We start from the raw sequence: 20,334 nt of genomic DNA, 5'->3' as shown, positions 1-20,334 counted from the left end.
TTTCCATAATTGAACACTTCCATGTACCCATTTATGGCAAGTTTCTCTAACAAAAGTACCAATAATGTGAGTCAAGGGCTAAGAAGCTAATAAGTTTGATTTACTCCAAATTTGATACTTACTGTCCTCCATTTGATCTGTTAGTGTAAAACTTTTCCATGGTATTTTTATACCCCGCACAACAAAGTTATAAGAGGGGTATACTGGAATCAGCTTGTCCGTCCGGCCGTCCGCCGGTTTTTTCTTGTCCGCCCAATAACTAAAGATTCCTTTGACCCACAGTCTTCATATTTGGCATGGAGGTTAGTCATGGTAAGTAGATGACCCCTATTGATTTTAAGGTTACCAGGTCAAAGGTCAAGGTCACAGGTTCCTTGACTTCAAAAAGCTTGTCCGCCCAATAACTTAAGATTCCTTTGACCCACAGTCTTCATATTTGGCATGGAGGTTAGTCATGATAAGTAGATGACCCCTATTGACTTTGAGGTCACCACGTCAAAGGTCAAAGTCACAGGGGCCTTGACTTCAAAAAGCTTGTCCGCCCAATAACTAAAGATTCCTTTGACCCACAGTCTTCATATTTGGCATGGAGGTTAGTCATGATTAGTAGATGACCCCTATTGATTTGAGGTCACCAGGTCAAAGGTCAAGGTCACTGGGGCCTTGATTTCAAAAAGCTTGTCTGCCCAATAACTTAGATTCCTTTGACCCACAGTCTTTATATTTGGCATGAGGGTTAGTCATGATTAGTAGATGACCCCTATTGATTTTGAGGTCACCAGGTCAAAGGTCAATGTCACAGGGGCCTTGACTTCAAAAAGCTTGTCCGCCCAATAATTTAAGATTCCTTTGACCCACAGTCTTAATATTTGGCATGGAGGTTAGTCATGATTAGTAGATGACCCCTATTGATTTTGAGGTTGCAAGATCAAAGGTCAAGGTCACAGGGGCCTTGACTTCAAAAAGCTTGTCTGCCCAATAACTTAAGATTCCTTTGACCCACAGTCTTTATATTTGGCATGGAGGGTTAGTCATGATTAGTAGATGACCCCTATTGATTTTGAGGTCACCCTGTCAAAGGCCAAGGTCACAGGGGCCTTGACTTCAAAAAGCTTGTCCGCCAAATAACTTAAGATTCCTTTGACCCACAGTCTTAATATTTGGCATGGAGGTTAGTCATGTTTAGTAGATGATCCCTATTGATTTTGAGGTCACCAGGTCAAGGTCACAGGGGCCTTGACTATAAAAAGCTTGTCCGCCCAATAACTTTAGATTCCTTTGACACACAGTCTTCATATTTGGCATGGAGGTTAGTCATGATTAGTAGATGATCCCTATTGATTTTGAGGTCAAAGGTCAAGGTAACAGGGGCATTGACTATAAAAAGCTTCTCTGTTAATAACTTTAGATTCCTTTGACCCAGTCTTCATATTTGGCATGGAGGTTAGTCATGATTAGTAGATGACCCCTTTTGATACCAGAGTATTCCCGACGGACACACCTATACCCGCGGACACTCGGTCAGACCCCCTAACCATCCCACCATATGGGGTTCTGCGTAATTGAGTCTGGTCCCCACAGGGGCCAGCCGGAATTGGCCAGTTATGAGCTGTGTAGTGCGATTTTCGGCTCAACGTCGGCAAAATACCAGAGTATTCCCGACGGACACACCTATATCCGCGGACACCCGGTCAGACCCCTAACCATCCCACCATATGGGGTTCTGCGTAATTGAGTCTGGTACCCACAGGGGCCAGCCGGAATTGCCCAGATATGAGCTGTGTAGTACGATTTTCGGCTCAACGTCGGCAAAATACCAGAGTATTCCCGACGGACACACCTATAATCGCGGACACCCGGTCAGACCCCCTAACCATCTCACCCTAGGGGTTCTGCGTAATTGAGTCTGGTCCCCACAGAGGCCAGCCGGAATTTGCCAGATATGAGCTGTGTAGTACGATTCTTGGCTCAACGTCGGCAAAATACCAGAGTATTCCCGACGGACACACCTATACCCGCGAACACCCGGACACACCATGGTCGACGCTCATTTTAAGTCCCTGGCGGGATTCCTTTCTCTATCGTCACAATAAGTAATCACCAGAAAAATGAGCCAATCAATGGGCATGTTCTAGAGTGCGGGTTTTTTATACCTACACTCTAGTTAATGCACTATACATGTATATGTTTAGGATTTAACACATTTTCAACAGAAAGGTCCCAAACTATGATACAATGTGTTTATAGACCATATGTATCTTTATTATAATAATAATAATGGCCATCAGTAACATTCAACCATAAACCTGCTAAATTTCTTAAATTGCCTAGTCCCGCTTCATAATCATTTTAGTGGTATGAAGATGCAGGAAACTAATGGCAACAAGGTTAATCGCACGTTTAGGGTTAAAATTGCCTGAGTATACAATATTTATGTTTTACTTGATAATAATTTTCTAAGTTGTCAGAAAAAATATTAATGTTAAGCCATAATTATAAAGATACATATTGCATGAAAATCTAGCAGGTTGTTTTTATCTTTAAACAATATTTGCAAAGACTGAGCTATTCCGATTACCACCCACATATTAATTAGTAATTTAAGCTACAATATTGTACTTCAATAACTTATTAATTTTGCGTGATCTTTTGTTTGAAGAGAATAAATATGTACCAACTGATTTTATTGGATTAAAGTGCATTTTAAATTCTGTTCAAATATCTGAAATCGCTGTATATGAGCATGGACTTGATTTTATTGTACACCAAAATTGCAACGGTAATTTGGTGTAAAAAGAGTTATGTTCATATTTTTTTTAAAGTATTGCATTGTTTAGTATTATGGAATCTGTCCAGCAACCATTCTTTGAAGATATAAATTCGTCTATAATAGTACTTTCAACATCGAATCATACTAGTATTTGCCAATAACCTGACATACACTAGCAAACTTTCGATTTTTGAAGTACTGGTATTCGTGCATTGAATCGTTTATACCGTACATTGTATATTTTCTAATCGATTGTTTATGCATGGTGAAATTGAAAAGAAGCATTTTAGAAATGAAATAAATGGCTAACCAGTGTTATATCTGAACAATTATCTGTAAATAATTGGCATGACTGCATGGATCATAGAAATATTAAACTCAAAGTTGATTCATAATATTGATCTAAGAGGTCAAACACTGTACTTAATCATAGAATAGATAGATAATTTGTATAAAGATTATTTGCCAAGTTTATAGGTGTGTGTCATTGAGCCAGTTGTATGATGATATGAAATAACCATTGTTATATTGTATACAAAATGTAATCGTGATGTATTCTTAATACATTGTATTTGAATTATATAAAAATAAAATGAGCCTTGAAATATTGATTAAAAGTGTTTCACTTTTTATTTCTAAGGAGAAAAATTGGTCTCAGCGAACAAAATTACCACCAAAGAACACAAATCTGATAACATTTTGTCAAAAAAGCCAGACCTTTCAAGGGCTATAAATTATAAAGCTGTGGTTCATACAATTCCTATAGGAATTCCATTGTCATAAACTATTTAATTGTTTTATAATACCATCGTTATTCCAATATGGTATTGTTTTATATCATTTGTTAAATACCTAAAGACTTCATGCACAAAAGATTACTTAAAGATTTCATGATTGTCTGGCTATAAACCATCTTGTTAAAGTATAGTGTACGGATATTATTAATGTTAACTAATTAAAGATGTCAATAGCAGATGTATGGATTTGTTATTTACTTTATTTACATGAAAAGACTCGTGATACATACTTTTTCTTTTATAATATATATATGTTTAAATAATTAATTGATTTTATTTTATATTGAAAATAAAGATAACATGACATATCTGTAAGAAATTCTATCCAAAATCATCACATGGTCATGTAATATTAGCATTTTTAACGCAAAATGAAAAACGGAGATAATGTTAAGGAAGGAACTAATCCGGCAGATTCAGATTTAGTAAAGATGTATTCAGTAGAAGATCCACCAGATGGAGGTATTCGCGCTTGGCTTGTTGTAGCATCGTGTTCAGCAATTAACTTACTGATAGGAATATTGGAACCTGGTGTAGTTCTAGCTTTGTTAAGGTCCAAGGATGATACAGGAATAAATGAGGAAACGCTCGTAGAGATGTACAACGTTTATAATAGCCTTGCAGGAGTTTATGGTGAGTGGTTTATTGAAACAAAAGCTATACAAAATGAACTATTGTTATAATATAGAAACCTTTAGATTGCAACTATTTTCACTGATAACTAAAATGAGGCTTTGGTATTAATTTTGCATAATCTATTAAATGTTTCAAAAAGTTTATGCAACCTTTTGTAATTCTATAAAAGCTATTTTTTATGCCTTTTTTAAATTTTATATATAGTTATAATACATATATATTTATTTTTTCATATCTCCTTATTAATATCTTAGGTCTACCCATGTATATATTTTGCTTTTATATATTTCAGCACCTATAGCATCTGTTTCTATGCTTGTACTAGGATATAAGTGGACCGTTCATATAGGTTCATGGTGCTTAGCTGTTTCATTTATTATACTGTCGTTCGTCAAAAATGTTCATGCCATAAAATTTCTACTTTACGTTATGACAGGTTAGTAAAATTGTAAAAATGATTCCCTATATATAATCAAAGCTTATCCGAAAGTTTAAGATTAAGTTAAATACTAGAGACCTTTAGAACATGTATCTAATGGTATGAAGCATATATAAATATTGCATGATTATTACATATAACGCCATCAATTCGTCTCTTATACATGACAAATGTTCATCATATTCAAATGCACTATTTTAATAAACTACTCACGCATTATGTTTTCACATATATTTTTTCTCCATATTTATTTAGGTATCGGTTCGAGTTTAGTTCAGCTTGGTTCTTTAATTCCCATTTTGGAGTACTTTACCTCAAAGAGAATACTTGCACTGATGATCACTAAAGTTTGTAGATACTGTGGACAGTTTATTACACTAAGTATTGTTTTATCTGGTGAAAAAACAACATGGCAGTCATTATATAGGTAAAGATTCGCTCTTTCTGGTTTCCATCCAAAATTTATGCTTCATTTTTTTTAAATAAATTAATAAATAAAATTGTACCCTTAACAATTGTTTTTATAATTGTTTGGAACAATTCATTGGAAGCTTGAGGGAATACAAAAGCTGACCTACAAACAGTACAGAATCTAGTCAGACTGCACGAACTTGCAGGACTGGCCTTGCTCTATACTCATGGCAAAGGCTGGTCGCTTTAGATCCAAGCAAGTTAACGGTCTGTAAAAATTTGTACAACTCTCATTCACCAAACTGTTTGTAAATCATGCTCTACTGTTATTTTACAGAATTTGTATGGGAGTGAGCATTCCTATCGGGGTAATTGGGCTTACAATACCTACTCTGTTATCAAACCTGAAGACAACGTCGACATCCTTCATCGATAGAGTTCATAATTATTTGAAAGTGTTCAAAAATATCTTGCTTTGGATAGTGTGTACTCTCTTTTTCATTTACCAAATTGGTAAGTTATAAACACTCGCTGGTATATTTTACAACGATTTTTACAGTTCTATATTTGAAAATAGTAAGCATACGTTTTAAAGATCAATAGTTTTAATAATATGGATTAACATAAGTCTTAAAAGTCAAATAGTCTGCACGTTTTACAGGTATCATAACAAATAATAGTTGTTTTCTTTTCTATTGTATTCCAGGCGTCGTCCCTCCACAAGTAGAGGTTTTGGACGTTCGCATGTCTGAACGATTAGGTATTGAATCCGAAGTTAAAACTACAGTATACAGTTTATCTTCAGGCATTGGTTTAATGATTGGTGCAGTACTTGGCTGGCTATTTAAATTTTCCGTTAACAGAAAATTCTACAGGTATTCCCAACAAGACTCTACCCTTAACCTTGCTTTAAATTAGAACAATCCATTTAAAGTAAAAGGATTAAATAACAAAATGTAAAAATTGAGCTAGCAACAGTATAGAGCAGGTCAAAACAGTAGTGCAGGTTGTTCTGGCTGATGGCAAAGGCGGATTTCTTTGGCTGCTAGCAGGTTAAGGGAGGAATCATGCTTTTAGTTTTTTTTGTTTTTGTTTTTTTGTTTGTTGTTGTTTTTTTTTTTGGTTTTTTTTTTTTGTTTTTTTTTGGTTTGTAAATAGCGTATTGTGTCAAAGATAGTTATCTCATCTGTTTGATACATGTAGGTTATCGCTATTTATCTTTTATTTGTTTTATTAAATCAGAGAGCTTTCAAAGTTAAAACTGACATAAAATAATAAACGTAATTATTTTTGACAAACACACATATGCATGTATTTTCAAGGCATTGCAATCATATTATAAGTAAATATTTACTAATATCACAAATCGTCATTTACTATAATATTGCAGTTGTGTGAAACAGAAACCAACCACGAAGGAAATGTTTCATATTGTCATGGTGTTAATGGTTGGCATACCAGTACTCATGGCGATTATGTGTTTTATAGCGCCAGAATCTCCAAATTTTCCCTACTTTTTCATATTTGTGATATTATTCTTCGCACATCTAGGTGAGTTTTGTTTGTGATTTCACTTCGACCAATTGCTGCCAATATCATATGGTTTAAGATTTTTCAATCGCAAATTATCACTTACACATAGTCAATGCAACTCTTGTATGCTCGTTTAGGGCACACGCATTCTTTTACTTGGGGATCATACGTCGTTTTTCATGGAATGGCAATACCGTGTCTCACTGCATGAAGTTTCCATGATAACCGCCGTATGAACACATCTGTGAATGTTTCTTAATTCTAAATTTCACCATTTTCGTGTTTAACTTAAGTCGGTGCTAGTGGCGTGGATTATAGTTTGCACTTGACATACCGTCCATAAACGGGCTCAATCAAACCGAGCCTGCGAAATTTCAATTTTGCCGTTTTGGACTTTCTTTAGGAATTCTTATTATCTCTATTCTATTTGTGCTGTTTAAATAAGGAATTTAAAGGGATTTAAATATCGTTTAAATCTTTGCTATAAGATTATTTCCAAAATGAAAGTTTATATTCATACCAGATTTAATATTGAATTGTTGTTAACATTATTTATTTTGTTTTACATCTTTAAAGTTATTTAGTTTGGCAAGTATTTGGTTAGTTAAAACAACCTACAGGAATAGCAACCTCGAATGCTTGATGATAACTGCCATATTAACACATATGTTGATTTATTTATATTTTTAAATTCTAAAACACCATTTATTTTTAAAATGTCAAGTATTTTTTAAACCGGTGCAAGCAAACAGACGCGAAAGCATGTATGCATCAGTAGGTTCCTGAACATGCTCAATCAAAATGAGCTAGTTATGACGTTAACTTTATCAATTCTATACTTTTGATCGGATATAATAGACTGAAAGGTCCCAAAATTTATTATACATGTATGAGTTATGCAATAAGTCTATAAAATAAGCTCAAGTATGTAAAACACAACAGTAGATAAAAAAAAATATGAACGGTAAATTATTGTAAGGCGATTGTTTATAGTGTAGGATAACACTGTCAGGTTTCCAAGACAACTGAAAAAATATACAAACTTGAAAGCGAATTTATAGCATCGTAGGAATATTTATCCCATATGATGTCCAATTAAAGTTGCAGGTCATGTAATATTTCGCTAAAGTAATTATTTGTACTCCAATTGAAGTGTTTGAGCTATTTTTAGCATTTATAGAAGAGCTGCGGGATGATATGTTACCGGACGTATTTGGTCAAGTAAATGTGAAGTTGGTAGAAGGACTCATACAGATGTTTGTAGGAATAGGGGGAGTCGTCTCAAGTGAAAGTGCAGGTTTGTGTAGCAATGTTATATCAATGTAATGTAATGATAGATGAAGTCGAAGTCTTATTGAACTTTTTTAAGATTGCAACAAATGAAATTGTATCAACATTTAGTTTTACAAACTGTACTTTCCTTTTAGTTAGTGATGTTAATAAGAACCAAAGGTGCTAGTGGCATTGATTTGACCTAAAATGTGTTTAACCTTGTTATTTATGCACTAAAACATCAATATATTAAAAAAAAAAAAAAAAAAAAAAAAATAGTTTTTTTTCACTGTTATATTATTATAGACTATAATAATATAACAGTGAAATTTTTTTTTTTTTTTTAATATATTGATGTTTTAGCGCATAAATAACAAGGTTAAACACATTTTAGGTCAAATCAATGCCACTAGCACCTTTGTTAAGAACCAGTACTAGTTTCACATACACGATAAATTAATAAGATTACTTACCATTGCTTAATAGAGCAGCAGATATGAAATTAAGGCCAAGATTTATAATTCTTGATTAAACGATATTTTAAGAGACAAAATGTAAAGTACGTATTATCAAAACTATAATTGTTACGTAACTGTTCCGTACAGGAGAGTTACAACAATCTAATATTATTGCGTTTAATTCTTAACTTAAAATTTCTTCTCTTAAAAACCGAAAGAGCTAGAGCTGAGATATTTTGCATGAAGCATCTTCTAGTAAGTGTCTACCAAGTTTCTTCAAATAAAAGCCTTAGGGTTAAAATTGGCTCCGCCCCGGGGGTCATTGATTTTCCTTATATGTATATGGTAAAATTTTAAAAAAAATCTTCTTTAAAAACCCAAAGAGCTAGAGCTGAGATATTTTGCATGAAGCATCTTCAAATGGGTGTCTACCAAGTTTGTTCAAATAAAAGCCCAAGGGACAAAATTGGCCCCGCCCCGGGGGTCATTGATTTTCCTTATATGTCTTTGGTAAAAACTTTAAAAATCTTATATTAAAACCCAAAGAGCTAGAACTTAGATATTAAGCATGACATATCTTCTAGTAAGTGTCTACCAAGTTTGTTCAAATAAAACCCCTGGGGTCAAATTGGCCCCACCAGGGGGGGGGGGGGTCATTGTTTCTCCCTTTATGTGTATAGTAAAAACTTTTAAAAAAATCTTCTTTTAAAAACCCTAAAGAGCTAGAGCTTAGATATTTATCATGAAACATCTTCTAATTAGTGTATACCAAGTTTGTTCTAATAAAAGCACTTGGGTTAAAATCGGCCCCGCCTGGGTGGGCCTATATACAGGTGAGCGATTTCAGGGCCACCATGGCTCTCTCTCTCTCTCTTTTTTGTTTGTTGTTTTTTTTTTCTTAAAATTTGTAATTATGATTTGACACTAAGTATATGTACATCCTGTCGATTTCCAAGCATGCAAATGGCAGATTATCATTTAAATGATTTTTCTTAATTTATTCACCTTTTCTAGATTTCTTTTTTTGCCAATACATGCCGTAATAAAAATATAAAAGTGACTAGAGAGTCATTTTGTTAAGGTTCTTAAATAATTCTCTATATTTTCATTTCAGCTGAACTACAATGGAAGAATTCTTTCCGTATGGGTGGTGGACTACTCTTAGTTTCATCCGCTGTTGCAATCGGCATTTTACTTCTAAAATTATCTGGTGCAATCTGTGTAATGAAGGTTACTCCTATAAACTTGGAAAATACAGAAAACTCGTGCCAGGGTACGGGACGTTCATCGTGTTTAAGTCAGTCAGAAACATCAGATGAAAACATTACACAATCCACCGTTGAGGCGACGATGGCTGCACAAATATCAACTCCAGACGTTCTACAAGCGTTCAATTTCAAATATAAATCAAAAACATCTTATGGGCCATCAAATATGAAATTTGTAATACCACGTAAAAATAACATGTATGGAAGTCGGGAGACGAGCGTTACAAGTAGTAATGAATCTGTTGAAAGTGTCTCAACAGACACTAGTGATCTGAAGCATAAACTGACGCATGCAACAGGTCGCACCTTATATACAGATTTACAAGCGTCTAGGAGCCCAGATTCGTATAGAATGGTTCCAAGTGACCGAAACATGCGCATAGAAGGTGGCAATATAAAACCGTCTCAATATAATATGATATATTCTTATAATATAACTCATAGCACGGAAGGTGATATGAACAATATTGATCTGTTGTAGCATATGTTAAATGTTTTAGTTAGACAAACCGCGTCATTCTGTTTACATTAAACAACATAAGTCATAACCGATTTTTTTACATTTTAAGTAATTTAATTCAGTTTTAGTTCCGCATACACAATAGCCCAGCTTTGCATTTGAAACGATCCAAAGGGTTGAAGGAATTTCAATATCAAAGTACATAATTGCGCTACCAACGTTTATTAATATATAGCAGGTTCAGACTTTACCACAGACGCTCGGGGGCCGGGTCATATCCTGCCCCCAACGTCATACGTTCCTGTAAACACTTTACACGTATATCAAACATATTTTAATATCTAAACACGAATAGGACATCTGTTATAACGATAAAACTTGTTTTCAAACAATTTTTACATATATGAAAAGCATACGGTATACCATCAAGACTAGTGTCAATAAAGTTGTTTATCGGTGGCAGCAGATTGAAGGTTAACAATTGACCCTTTGCTTTCCGGTGAACATGGTTGTATTCGGTAAGAAGAATGGCACTTGACTTTTGAGCAGTTAGTTTTATAATATGTTTACAAACTAGGGCTATAATTAACAGACCATCAAAATCTCGCGGGTTCGTTAATCGGATACAGATCGCCTGCTCTTGTATCGTCAGATTCGCAAACTTTTGAAATTTTATTCTTAAAGTAATTATTTGATAAATTACAATATTAAAAACATATCTTAAACAATATCTGCATAATCAATAGTATTCATTTGAGTTTATTGTTATTTGTAGCAAATATATGATACATGTATGTCCAAAGCTAGCAGTATCTCAGTTTAATGATTTAATTAATGATTTAATTATGAAAATGAAAAAGCACATCCTGATTTTTCATTACACAAAATGTAATTTTGGCATTAAATATCCTCTTAATGATTCAATTTTAAATTTGTGAATCTGTATTATATCTACTAGTCTGTGGGTCATGTATTTCATATTAAATAAAAGTGAGATATGCAATATATATTACTGTTTGTCAATATATATGAAGTTGTTTTGCAAATCGATACGTGTTTCGCGAAACATCGTCTCGCATCTTGCCTGGTAACAGCCCATTTACAAACTGGATAAAAATTTAAAACAATGTCACCTCTTGTTACACTTTTAAATGCTGATGTTTGTTTCCAATCATTTATCTTATAGATAGAGCCAATGAAATTTACAAAATCGTATAATTTAAATTAAAAAAGGTGTTAACATTCAAGCAAGAGGTGGGAGATATTTGATGAAGGCGTGTTTTCTCGCCGTCTTCATTATTATGTCTGTATTGATTTTACAATAACGAGAACTTTTTGAAAGTTATAACAAATTATACATAAGCCATAGAATAGGGGCGGTTCGGGTGGGGATGGAAGGTGGAAAGAATGACAGACTTGTATGAAAATGTTAACTAATGGTTACTTGACGCGTTCCATCAACATCTGGATCAAATAAAAATATATATAGTGAGGATATAAACATACACGACTGTCAACAGAGGAACGAGGAAAGAGGAGCAGTGAGAAAAGAAAATATGAAGTTTTTAGAATGCTTATTGGTAAGTACTTAGTTCTTTTCTATTTTCTTTTAGTGGATTGAAAGCATACTTTTATTTAATCAAAGGTAAGCTGAGAATAATTCAATAACAGGAAATAATATAATAAATAATTCAAATTAAAACTAATGTATAAAATACTCATGTTATTTAATTTTACTGTTGTATTACGGGCGCGAAGTTTGCAGTAATATATGGTGGCATGAACGGGACATAGAAAAACTTATATAATTACTACGTGCGATACTAAGTAAATATCTTAAATAGGGGAATAATATGATTTAATTTGCTCTCTGAATTGATAATCGCATTGATATTTTTCATTCATTGGTAACTAACAGTCTTCTAGCAGTGTATTTATTTTTATTATATTTTTTCATTATTGATTCTGTTACTTTACAAGTATATAATATAAGTGACCAATACATATATATTATCTTTTTTTCATTCTGATAAATATGTAATGATTTTGATCATTGGTATGGTTTTCATCTATTTACGTTGATGTGATACCAAAATACCAAAGATGAATTTAACGTGGTATTGTTTACTGCTATCATTATAACATTTTTTCCATGCCATAACTAAAACAAATGAAATTTGATACAAAAGTTTTGACCAGCACGAATAGAACAAAGTGTATTAAAATGTGTACGAAGCACAGGCGTGCCTGTGCTTAAAATATGGAGTATTTCGCATTAAACGTTAACTTCGAAAAGTGAATACTGCGATTACTTTGTATTTAATCAAATATTTAAAAAAGACCCTATTTCAGGGGAAGTAACTAGTACAATGACCATGCCTGTTATATGATTTACTTAATATCAAGTGCCAGGAACCTGTGAGATGGTTATTTTTCTGTATTCCACCTTCATTTAAATACCATAAAGTATTTTCAGAGTATTCAAAGTCTTTTGGAAGGAGATTATAGCAAGAAAAACAATATTACAGCCACATTTAATGTCCCAAAATGAATTTTACAGGAAACCAGACCCCATTTATTCTGGCATACACCTAAAAAGTGCAGTAAAGATACCACTGTTGACTTATATGACATTATATACATTTGTAACAATTAAAAGTGCTCAATTATGCATTATTATGTCAATTTGCACAATATAAAACTGTTAAATCTGGAGAAATGTGCACATTCTGTGAAGTACAGTGTTTGCCAAAATTCCAAATTTTTATTACCTCCCTTGACTTGACAGTCTACTTACTCTACATAACTTGATAAATCCTACCAGTCACTTCAAATTTTGACTAACAAATGTAGAAGGAATGTTTATGGGCACATTTGGGTCAATTCCAACACATTTTATAAATTTGAAAATTTCCTTAAGGGGGCGGACCTAAAAATGAAAAATTTTTGTATTTCAGTGTGACCAGAAACACAATTCAAAACATTTCAAAATATGTTACAAAGGCAGATAACCAATTGCATGGCATTATTTAAGATTATATGACATTCATGGAAGAAAATAATAGTTTGCATGCATTGCTCCTAGAAATAATGACTGACGGCAATTTATATTTACCCCGTCAAATATAGGCAATCTTCATGAAGGTGTAGCATACTTCAGAATTCGCCCGATTCCTTTCAAAATATCACAAACACAAAGTGCAATCAATGGCATTTTCAAAAATGACCAATAAAGTGTCTGTCATACGTTTAGATTTTTCACAAAATTTATCTGAAATTTCTTACTTGTTTGGTGCCAACTGTCAAAGCTTGATTTTTAACTTTTACACCTCCATTCGGAGAGTCAGAAATACATACAAAGCTACCAAAATGCTTAGTTTCGGGTAAAAACCCAAAAATATATCTCATTTCCTACACACAAACAAGAAAGAATTACAATGACAGAGAAATATCAGAAGTTCTCAGTACCTTCAAAACACCATGTCTGAGTTATTAAAAAATTTGACCGGGGCCATCATTCGAATATGTCCCCTGCCCCCCTATATCATATAGTGGTAAGCTGACTCTATATAAAGACAATTCTACATAATGTAGTGTTGTTTTGACTCTATATAAGAATGATTCCACATAATATATTCGTAATTGCACATCATATAATGAAAGACTGCATGGCATCATATAAGGACAAATTCACATCATATATTGTTAAGTTGACTCTATATAAGGATGAGTCCACATAATATATTCATTAATCAATGCACATCGTATAATGAAAGACTGACATCATATAAGCACATGCTGACATCATATAATGTTAAGTTGACTCTATATAAAGACGGTTCCACATAATATATTCATTAATGCACATCGTATAATGAAAGACTGACATCATATAAGGACATGTTGACATCATATAATGTTAAGTTGACTCTATATAAAGACGGTTCCACATAATATATTCATTAATGCACATCGTATAATGAAAGACTGACATCATATAAGGACATGTTGACATCATATAATGTTAAGTTGACTCTATATAAAGACGGTTCCACATAATATATTCATTAATGCACATCGTATAATGAAAGACTGACATCATATAAGGACATGTTGACATCATATAATGTTAATTTGACTCTATATAAAGATGGTTTCACATAATATATTCATTAATGCACATCGTATAATGAAAGACTGACATCATATAAGCACATGCTGACATCATATAATGTTAAGTTGACTCTATATAAAGATGGTTTCACATAATATATTCATTAATGCACATCGTATATTGAAAGACTGACATCATATAAGGACATGTTGACATCATATAATGTTAAGTTGACTCTATATAAAGACGGTTCCACATAATATATTCATTAATGCACATCATATAATGAAAGACTGACATCATATAAGGACATGTTGACATCATGTAATGTTAAGTTGACTCTATATAAAGATGGTTCCACATAATAATTATATTCATTAATGCACATCGTATAATGAAAGACTGACATCATATAAGGACATGTTGACATCATATAATGTTAAGTTGACTCTATATAAAGACGGTTATACATAATATAATGTTGTTTTGACTCTATATAAGAATGGTTCCACATAATATATTCGTAATTGCACATCATAGAATGAAAGACTGACATCATATAAGGACATATTGACATAATATATTGTTATTATGACTCTATATAAGGATGGTTTCACATAATATACTAAAAAATGCACATCGTATAATGATAGATTGACATCATATAAGGACGTGTTGACATCATATAATGCTGACTCTATATAAGAATTATTCCACATAATATATTCATAACTTCACATCATATAATGGCAGACTGACATCATATAAGGACAGATTGACATTATATATTGTTATTTTGACCTTATATAAGGATGGCTCTACATAATATATTCAAAAATGCACAACGTATAATGATGGATTGACATCATATAAAAACACGTTGACATCATATATTGTTCAGTTGACTACATATAAAGATGGATCCACATAATATATTAATGAGTGCACATTGTATAAGGAAAGGTTGACTCAATATATTGCTATATGGACATAACAACATTTAGGTTTATAATTATAAGACAGTTAAGGCTTTCCATACATTTTCATGTTTTTGCCTGATGCCCCTGATGCAAAATACAAATCAGCCTTCATAAAATTTCTTATCATCATGATCATAGAAAAAAGGTTAGTTTTTTATCTGTATAAAAAATAGATATTGTACATGTATTAGTACAGTTATGTTTACTTTCGAATTGACCTGTTATAAATAATGGCAAAACCAATAACTGTCTAAGCCCTTTTTAGTAAAAATAATGATACAATATATAAATTGTTATTTTGATTAAGACTATGAGTATGTAAGGTTTTTTTCTTATTTGTTTAATTAAGAATTAATCTACTTGTTAATTTAAAATTCTAAAAGTATCTGTCACGGTTTAGAACTGTTAACAATTTAGGGGAGATAATGTGTAAGCGGCCAGATAGCTCTATCACTACAGCCACGGTACATTATTCTGTGGGTCACAGGTTTGAGTTCTGGTCAAGCTGAAAGTTACTCTCATCCTATGACTGCATATAACCCTGAGTTTAATTCACTATGCTCTGTAAACATCAGAAATTTAAGGACACAAATCAATATAGTGGGAAATATGTTGTGGTTTATAACTGTTTCATTATTAAAGAGAAAATGTGTAGCCGGCCTGATAGCTCAGTTGGTCTTCTGACAGTCATGGGTTCGAGTCATGGTCAGGCAGTTTCAGTCAGGGTTTAGAAGTGGTTTTTCAACTGACACATGTTTGATTCATGTAACAGATTGTATTAAATTTGAAATGGACAAAGGCAGTATTGCATGATACTTTTAGATCTACAAAAGGCATTTGATACAGTTGATCACACTATACTGCACATGAAGAAGTTCTTCTTCTTCATGAAACTTCATGCATCTACCATAGGTAATGACATTCTTACATGGTTCAAGTCTTATCTCTGATAGACAGCAGCTGGTGGATGTGGCTGGTACTCATTCTACTACTACTCCGAGTACCTATGGTGTCCCCCTGAGGTTCATTTTAGGTCCTCTTTTATGTCTAATATATGTCAATGACATGTCTGCAACCCTAAGCAATAAGCTTTTATTATATGCTGATGACTCAGGTATCCTTGTATCTGGTTTAGTAAATCTGATGAAATTCTCTCTTATGGCATGAGTCTTATAAGATTGGTTAATTGACTATAAATTATCTTTGCATCTTGGCAAGACAGAGTCTATTCTTTTTGGTTCAACTTAAACAGGGTCCTAGCCTCCAGGTCACATGTAATGGTACTGCTATATCAAACAAATCTTTTGTTAAGTATTTAGATGCAAAACTTGGATCAAATTCTTTTTGGCGTCGCCTTTGATGCTTTGCATAAATGCTTTTCTTGTATTGTATTGGATGGTTCTGTAACGTAAGCTTATTAGCAGAAATTTAAGGATATAAATATTATTTTAGATTCTGGAATTTTTCCTGAAGTTTTGAGTTACCAATATATAAAAACAAGGGTAACATAGATGATCCAGATAATTATAGGGGAATCACTATACTAAGTTGTTTTGGGAAACTTTTCACAAATGTTCTTAACTCTAGACTCAATAATTTTTTAGAAAGTAATAACATTCTCTGCGAAGAACAAGCTGGATTTAGGAAAAAGTATAGCACCACTGATCATATATATTTTCTCTGAAAACTTTGATTGATTTATATCTGTCTAAAGGTAAAAAGTTATACTGTTCTTTTATTAATTATATGTCACGAGGGTAATATACCGACATGTATAATCTATTGTTTGTATGTATGTCTTATATATTGTGTCGTTATATATTCCCTGTACGTTTGTCATTTTGTTATATCATATATGTACATGTCCTATATATTTGTCCTATTCATTCCCCATATTTTTCTCATTTTCATTCATCCTTTTCATTTATTGCAACATGTAACACTTAATGTCATTCTATATAATGCATAACAACTAATTTCTTCTGGACGGGCCTCCTAACATTTACTCACCCGGATAGGAAGTCACGCATGCGCACATTGAATACACTTCCATTGGTTTGCGCCACGAAGTAGCTGTGTTTGCGTCTTCTTTCATCCTTAGTAAATTGTTTTATTTGTTTCCGTGCCATTACAGGTAATTTTGGTTGTTATTTTTTACTCGTAATGTATTCATTCAATTATTGAAATGACATGCGTGTTGCATTTTGTATTTTGCACATTGAATATACTTCCATTGGTTTGCGCCACGAAGTAGCTGTGTTTGCGTCTTCTTTCATCCTTAGTAAATTGTTTTATTTGTTTCTGTGCCATTACAGGCAGAAACAGCCCCTCCTTTATTAGGAAAGAGGAACCCTACGACATATAGAAAGGCTTTTGATAGCATAAATAGAGCTGCACTTTGGCAGAAATTTATTAGCAATAATGTTAATGGTAAATGTATAAAGATCATTTATAAAATGTATTTACAAGCTAAATCTTGTGTTAAAATCAATTCTTTTAGTCATATGTCAGATTTTTTTACAAGTCATACAGGCGTTTGTCAGGGTGAAAATTTATCTCCCATATTGTTTTCATTGTCACAACATTTTAATTGTCTGGATCTACTATCAAACGTTGATACATTCTTTTATATGCTGATGACACAATTTTATTTGCTGAATGTGCTGAAGAACTGCAAAAAGCACTAGATGCAATGTCAAATTATTGTCAATTATGGCATTTACAAGTTAATCCTAGTAAGAGTAAAATTGTTGTATTTTTGTTAAAGTAAAGAGGGTGTATGTAATATTCCAGCCTTTAGTTTTGAAGGTAATTTGCTTGAAATTGTTGATGATTTTTCATATCTGGGTGTTAAATTCTCTCATAATGGTAAATTTGCTAAAACAAAGAATTGTTTATTAGAACAGGCAAGAAAGGCTTTGTTTTTAATTATAGTAAGTAACGACTTTATTTAATGAGGCTAACACATTCGGTTTCCCAATCTTCCATGCGGGCCTCAGCATATACATAGCATGTACATAACAATGTATACATTACACATTTTAAATAACATATATACACAAATAGAAAAAAAACAACAAAAAACAAACCAAAAAGGCTAGAAAATTGGATCTACCTATCAGTATATTTGATAGCATGGTAGCTCCTATATTGTTATATGGTATCGAAGTGTGGGAAGTGTGGAAATCTGAATATAATAGATAGATTTCAATTAAAATTTTATAAACACATATTAAATTTGAAACAAACTACTCCAAATTGTATGCTTTATGGAGATTTAGGGATATTACCTTTATCTATTCATATAAAAGGTAGAGTTTTGTGCTTTTGGAATAAGATTTTAAGTAGTAAACAAGAATCAATAAGCCATATCTTGTATGATATGTCACACTCTTTGTATTGTAGAAATGTGTTGAAACTCCCATGGATGAATAGTTTTCTTTTAAATGAAAAAAAGACTTGTCGCTTAAAAGAGATAAAAATGTGAAAATTAAATGTACATGTAGTAAGATTTGACAGAGTGAAATATTTGTTTGCGTGGAAGTACTTGAATATTCAACTTTAATTCAGGTAAAATGCATTTTTTTTGTTTCTACAACAACAAGACAGCGTGTTTGTTTTCATCAGAAAGTAATTATTGTAAGATGTGTATTCAATGAAGGTGATTTTCATGTTTGTTGAAAATCTGGGTTCATTTAACAAAAGAAATTGCAGTGTTTGATTTTTAATTCTAATTTATTTATCACAAAAATCTGATGCAGATCCACATACTCAAGCATATGGCAACTGTCAACTAAAAGTGGTATACAAATTGTAAAATAAAGCTATCACAATCTTTTGTACATCCTAGTATTCCTTATATATGTACTTAAACTTGTTATCAAATGAAATATAGTTTTTATTGTACATTCTTGTGTTGCTCTCACCCTAACAATGTATTTATAGTACATGTATTTCATTTTTTATAATTTTATAAATGCAGACATAGATGAATGTGACACAAGCCCTTGTAGTGGACCAACTAGTACATGTAATAACTTTGATGGTGGGTTTAGCTGTTCATGCGGGACAGGATATGAATTGAATGGAAACGTTTGTGTTGGTATGTTACTTTTAAAATGTAAATAAATCATACTTAGGATTTATTTCAACTAAGCATGATCTGGGAACATGATAATTACCATTATAGAAACATGAGGAGAAAACAGAACTTGGAGACCGCCTATCTCATTTGTGAGTTTTCTGCTTTTATAATTGCATGTTACAAGGGCAAATAACTCACCACTAAGGAAAGCAATGTCTAAAATTTCTTCAGCTTTAAATGAAGAAGATTTCCATTGGAGTAATTGTGTAAAATTTCACATATTTATTAAAAGTTTTTTGTTTTTGTTTTTTTTTGTAAAACTTTAAAAAAAAAGAAAATGCGAAGTCTTTCAATAAAGGAACATTGCTGCCTCTTATACAAAGACAATTTTTCAAACTTATTGTTTAGAAATTTAAGAATGTAATCTCCACTAACAAAATTCAGAAATGTATTTATAAGATAAATAACTTTCAATTTTGTTTATTTCTCCATACATTTTTGAACACCCTGGTTGAAAATGAAGCGCACATCTTAATCTTATTCAAACTGTCACTGAACCTGCTTCCAGTTGTAAACATATTTTAAGTTATGTGTATCAGAATGTGATTATATGACAGGTACACACCCTTAGAAAAATGCCTTCCTGCATGATGAGCTCCACACCCCAAGTGTCTGTGAATTTACCCTCCTCACCCGTCCTAATTGTGTGTGTTTTTTGTATATTTTATTGTACAATATTGTACAATATTGTTATTTGTATAAGTCATGTCATTTAAATACTTGATTATGAATATATACTACTGTAATGATTATTGGGTTATCATATGGATAGACAAAGCCATTCCGATTGAGTTTCATGAAACAAATTGTCTTATTTGGTACTTGATAAAAGAATCATTTATATGAATGTGAAACATGTGATCTCAGTTTACCTAATTATATTATAACAATTTCAAAATTTCTCTTGTGTTTTCTTTTAAATGAAAACTTATAATTTAATTGCAACTGTCATTCTATTATTTCATTATTGACTTGTTGCTTAAAAGAGATGAAAATGTGAAAATTAAATGTAGTATTTAGATTTGACAGAGTGAAATATTTGTTTGCGTGGA

The 20,334-nt window shown here is 32.4% G+C and overlaps 2 protein-coding genes across 3 annotated transcripts in view; both read left to right on the top strand.

Annotated features, from left to right (window-relative positions):
* Nucleotides 1-3,689: 3,689 nt before the first annotated feature.
* LOC132735520 (monocarboxylate transporter 12-like) lies at nucleotides 3,690-11,482 on the top strand. Its single transcript, XM_060722479.1, has 8 exons — nucleotides 3,690-4,200; nucleotides 4,496-4,639; nucleotides 4,898-5,069; nucleotides 5,391-5,566; nucleotides 5,760-5,928; nucleotides 6,444-6,604; nucleotides 7,758-7,883; nucleotides 9,431-11,482. The coding sequence occupies exons 1-8, from the start codon at nucleotides 3,939-3,941 to the stop codon at nucleotides 10,063-10,065; spliced, it is 1,845 nt and encodes a 614-aa protein (XP_060578462.1). The 5' UTR covers nucleotides 3,690-3,938; the 3' UTR covers nucleotides 10,066-11,482.
* Nucleotides 11,483-13,247: 1,765 nt separating this feature from the next.
* Nucleotides 13,248-20,334, top strand: part of LOC132735518 (fibulin-1-like) — a 38,617-nt gene continuing 31,530 nt past the window's right edge. Inside the window, exon 1 of one of the 2 annotated variants that reach the window (XM_060722474.1) lies at nucleotides 13,248-19,240. In XM_060722474.1, the coding sequence (XP_060578457.1) occupies nucleotides 19,223-19,240 (18 nt within the window). In that variant the 5' untranslated portion in view covers nucleotides 13,248-19,222. The remainder of the gene's footprint in view (nucleotides 19,241-20,334) is intronic. The other variant, XM_060722477.1, reaches the window with a different exon arrangement.

This window comes from Ruditapes philippinarum, unplaced genomic scaffold (genome assembly GCF_026571515.1).
Source record: "Ruditapes philippinarum isolate M1 unplaced genomic scaffold, ASM2657151v2 ctg4648_1_1_1_1, whole genome shotgun sequence".
NCBI classification, from domain to species: Eukaryota; Metazoa; Mollusca; class Bivalvia; order Venerida; family Veneridae; genus Ruditapes; species Ruditapes philippinarum.
Note: the sequence above shows the minus strand (reverse complement) of the source record. Positions and strands in the feature narration are given on the sequence as shown.

Coding starts and splice junctions, on each gene's coding strand:
- LOC132735520 (XM_060722479.1), top strand. CDS start 3,939: ATGAAAAACGGAGATAATGTTAAGGAAGGAACTAATCCGGCAGATTCA. Junction 5,929..6,443: donor GTTAACAGAAAATTCTACAG/GTATTCCCAACA, acceptor ATAATATTGCAG/TTGTGTGAAACAGAAACCAA. Junction 6,605..7,757: donor ATTATTCTTCGCACATCTAG/GTGAGTTTTGTT, acceptor AGCTATTTTTAG/CATTTATAGAAGAGCTGCGG.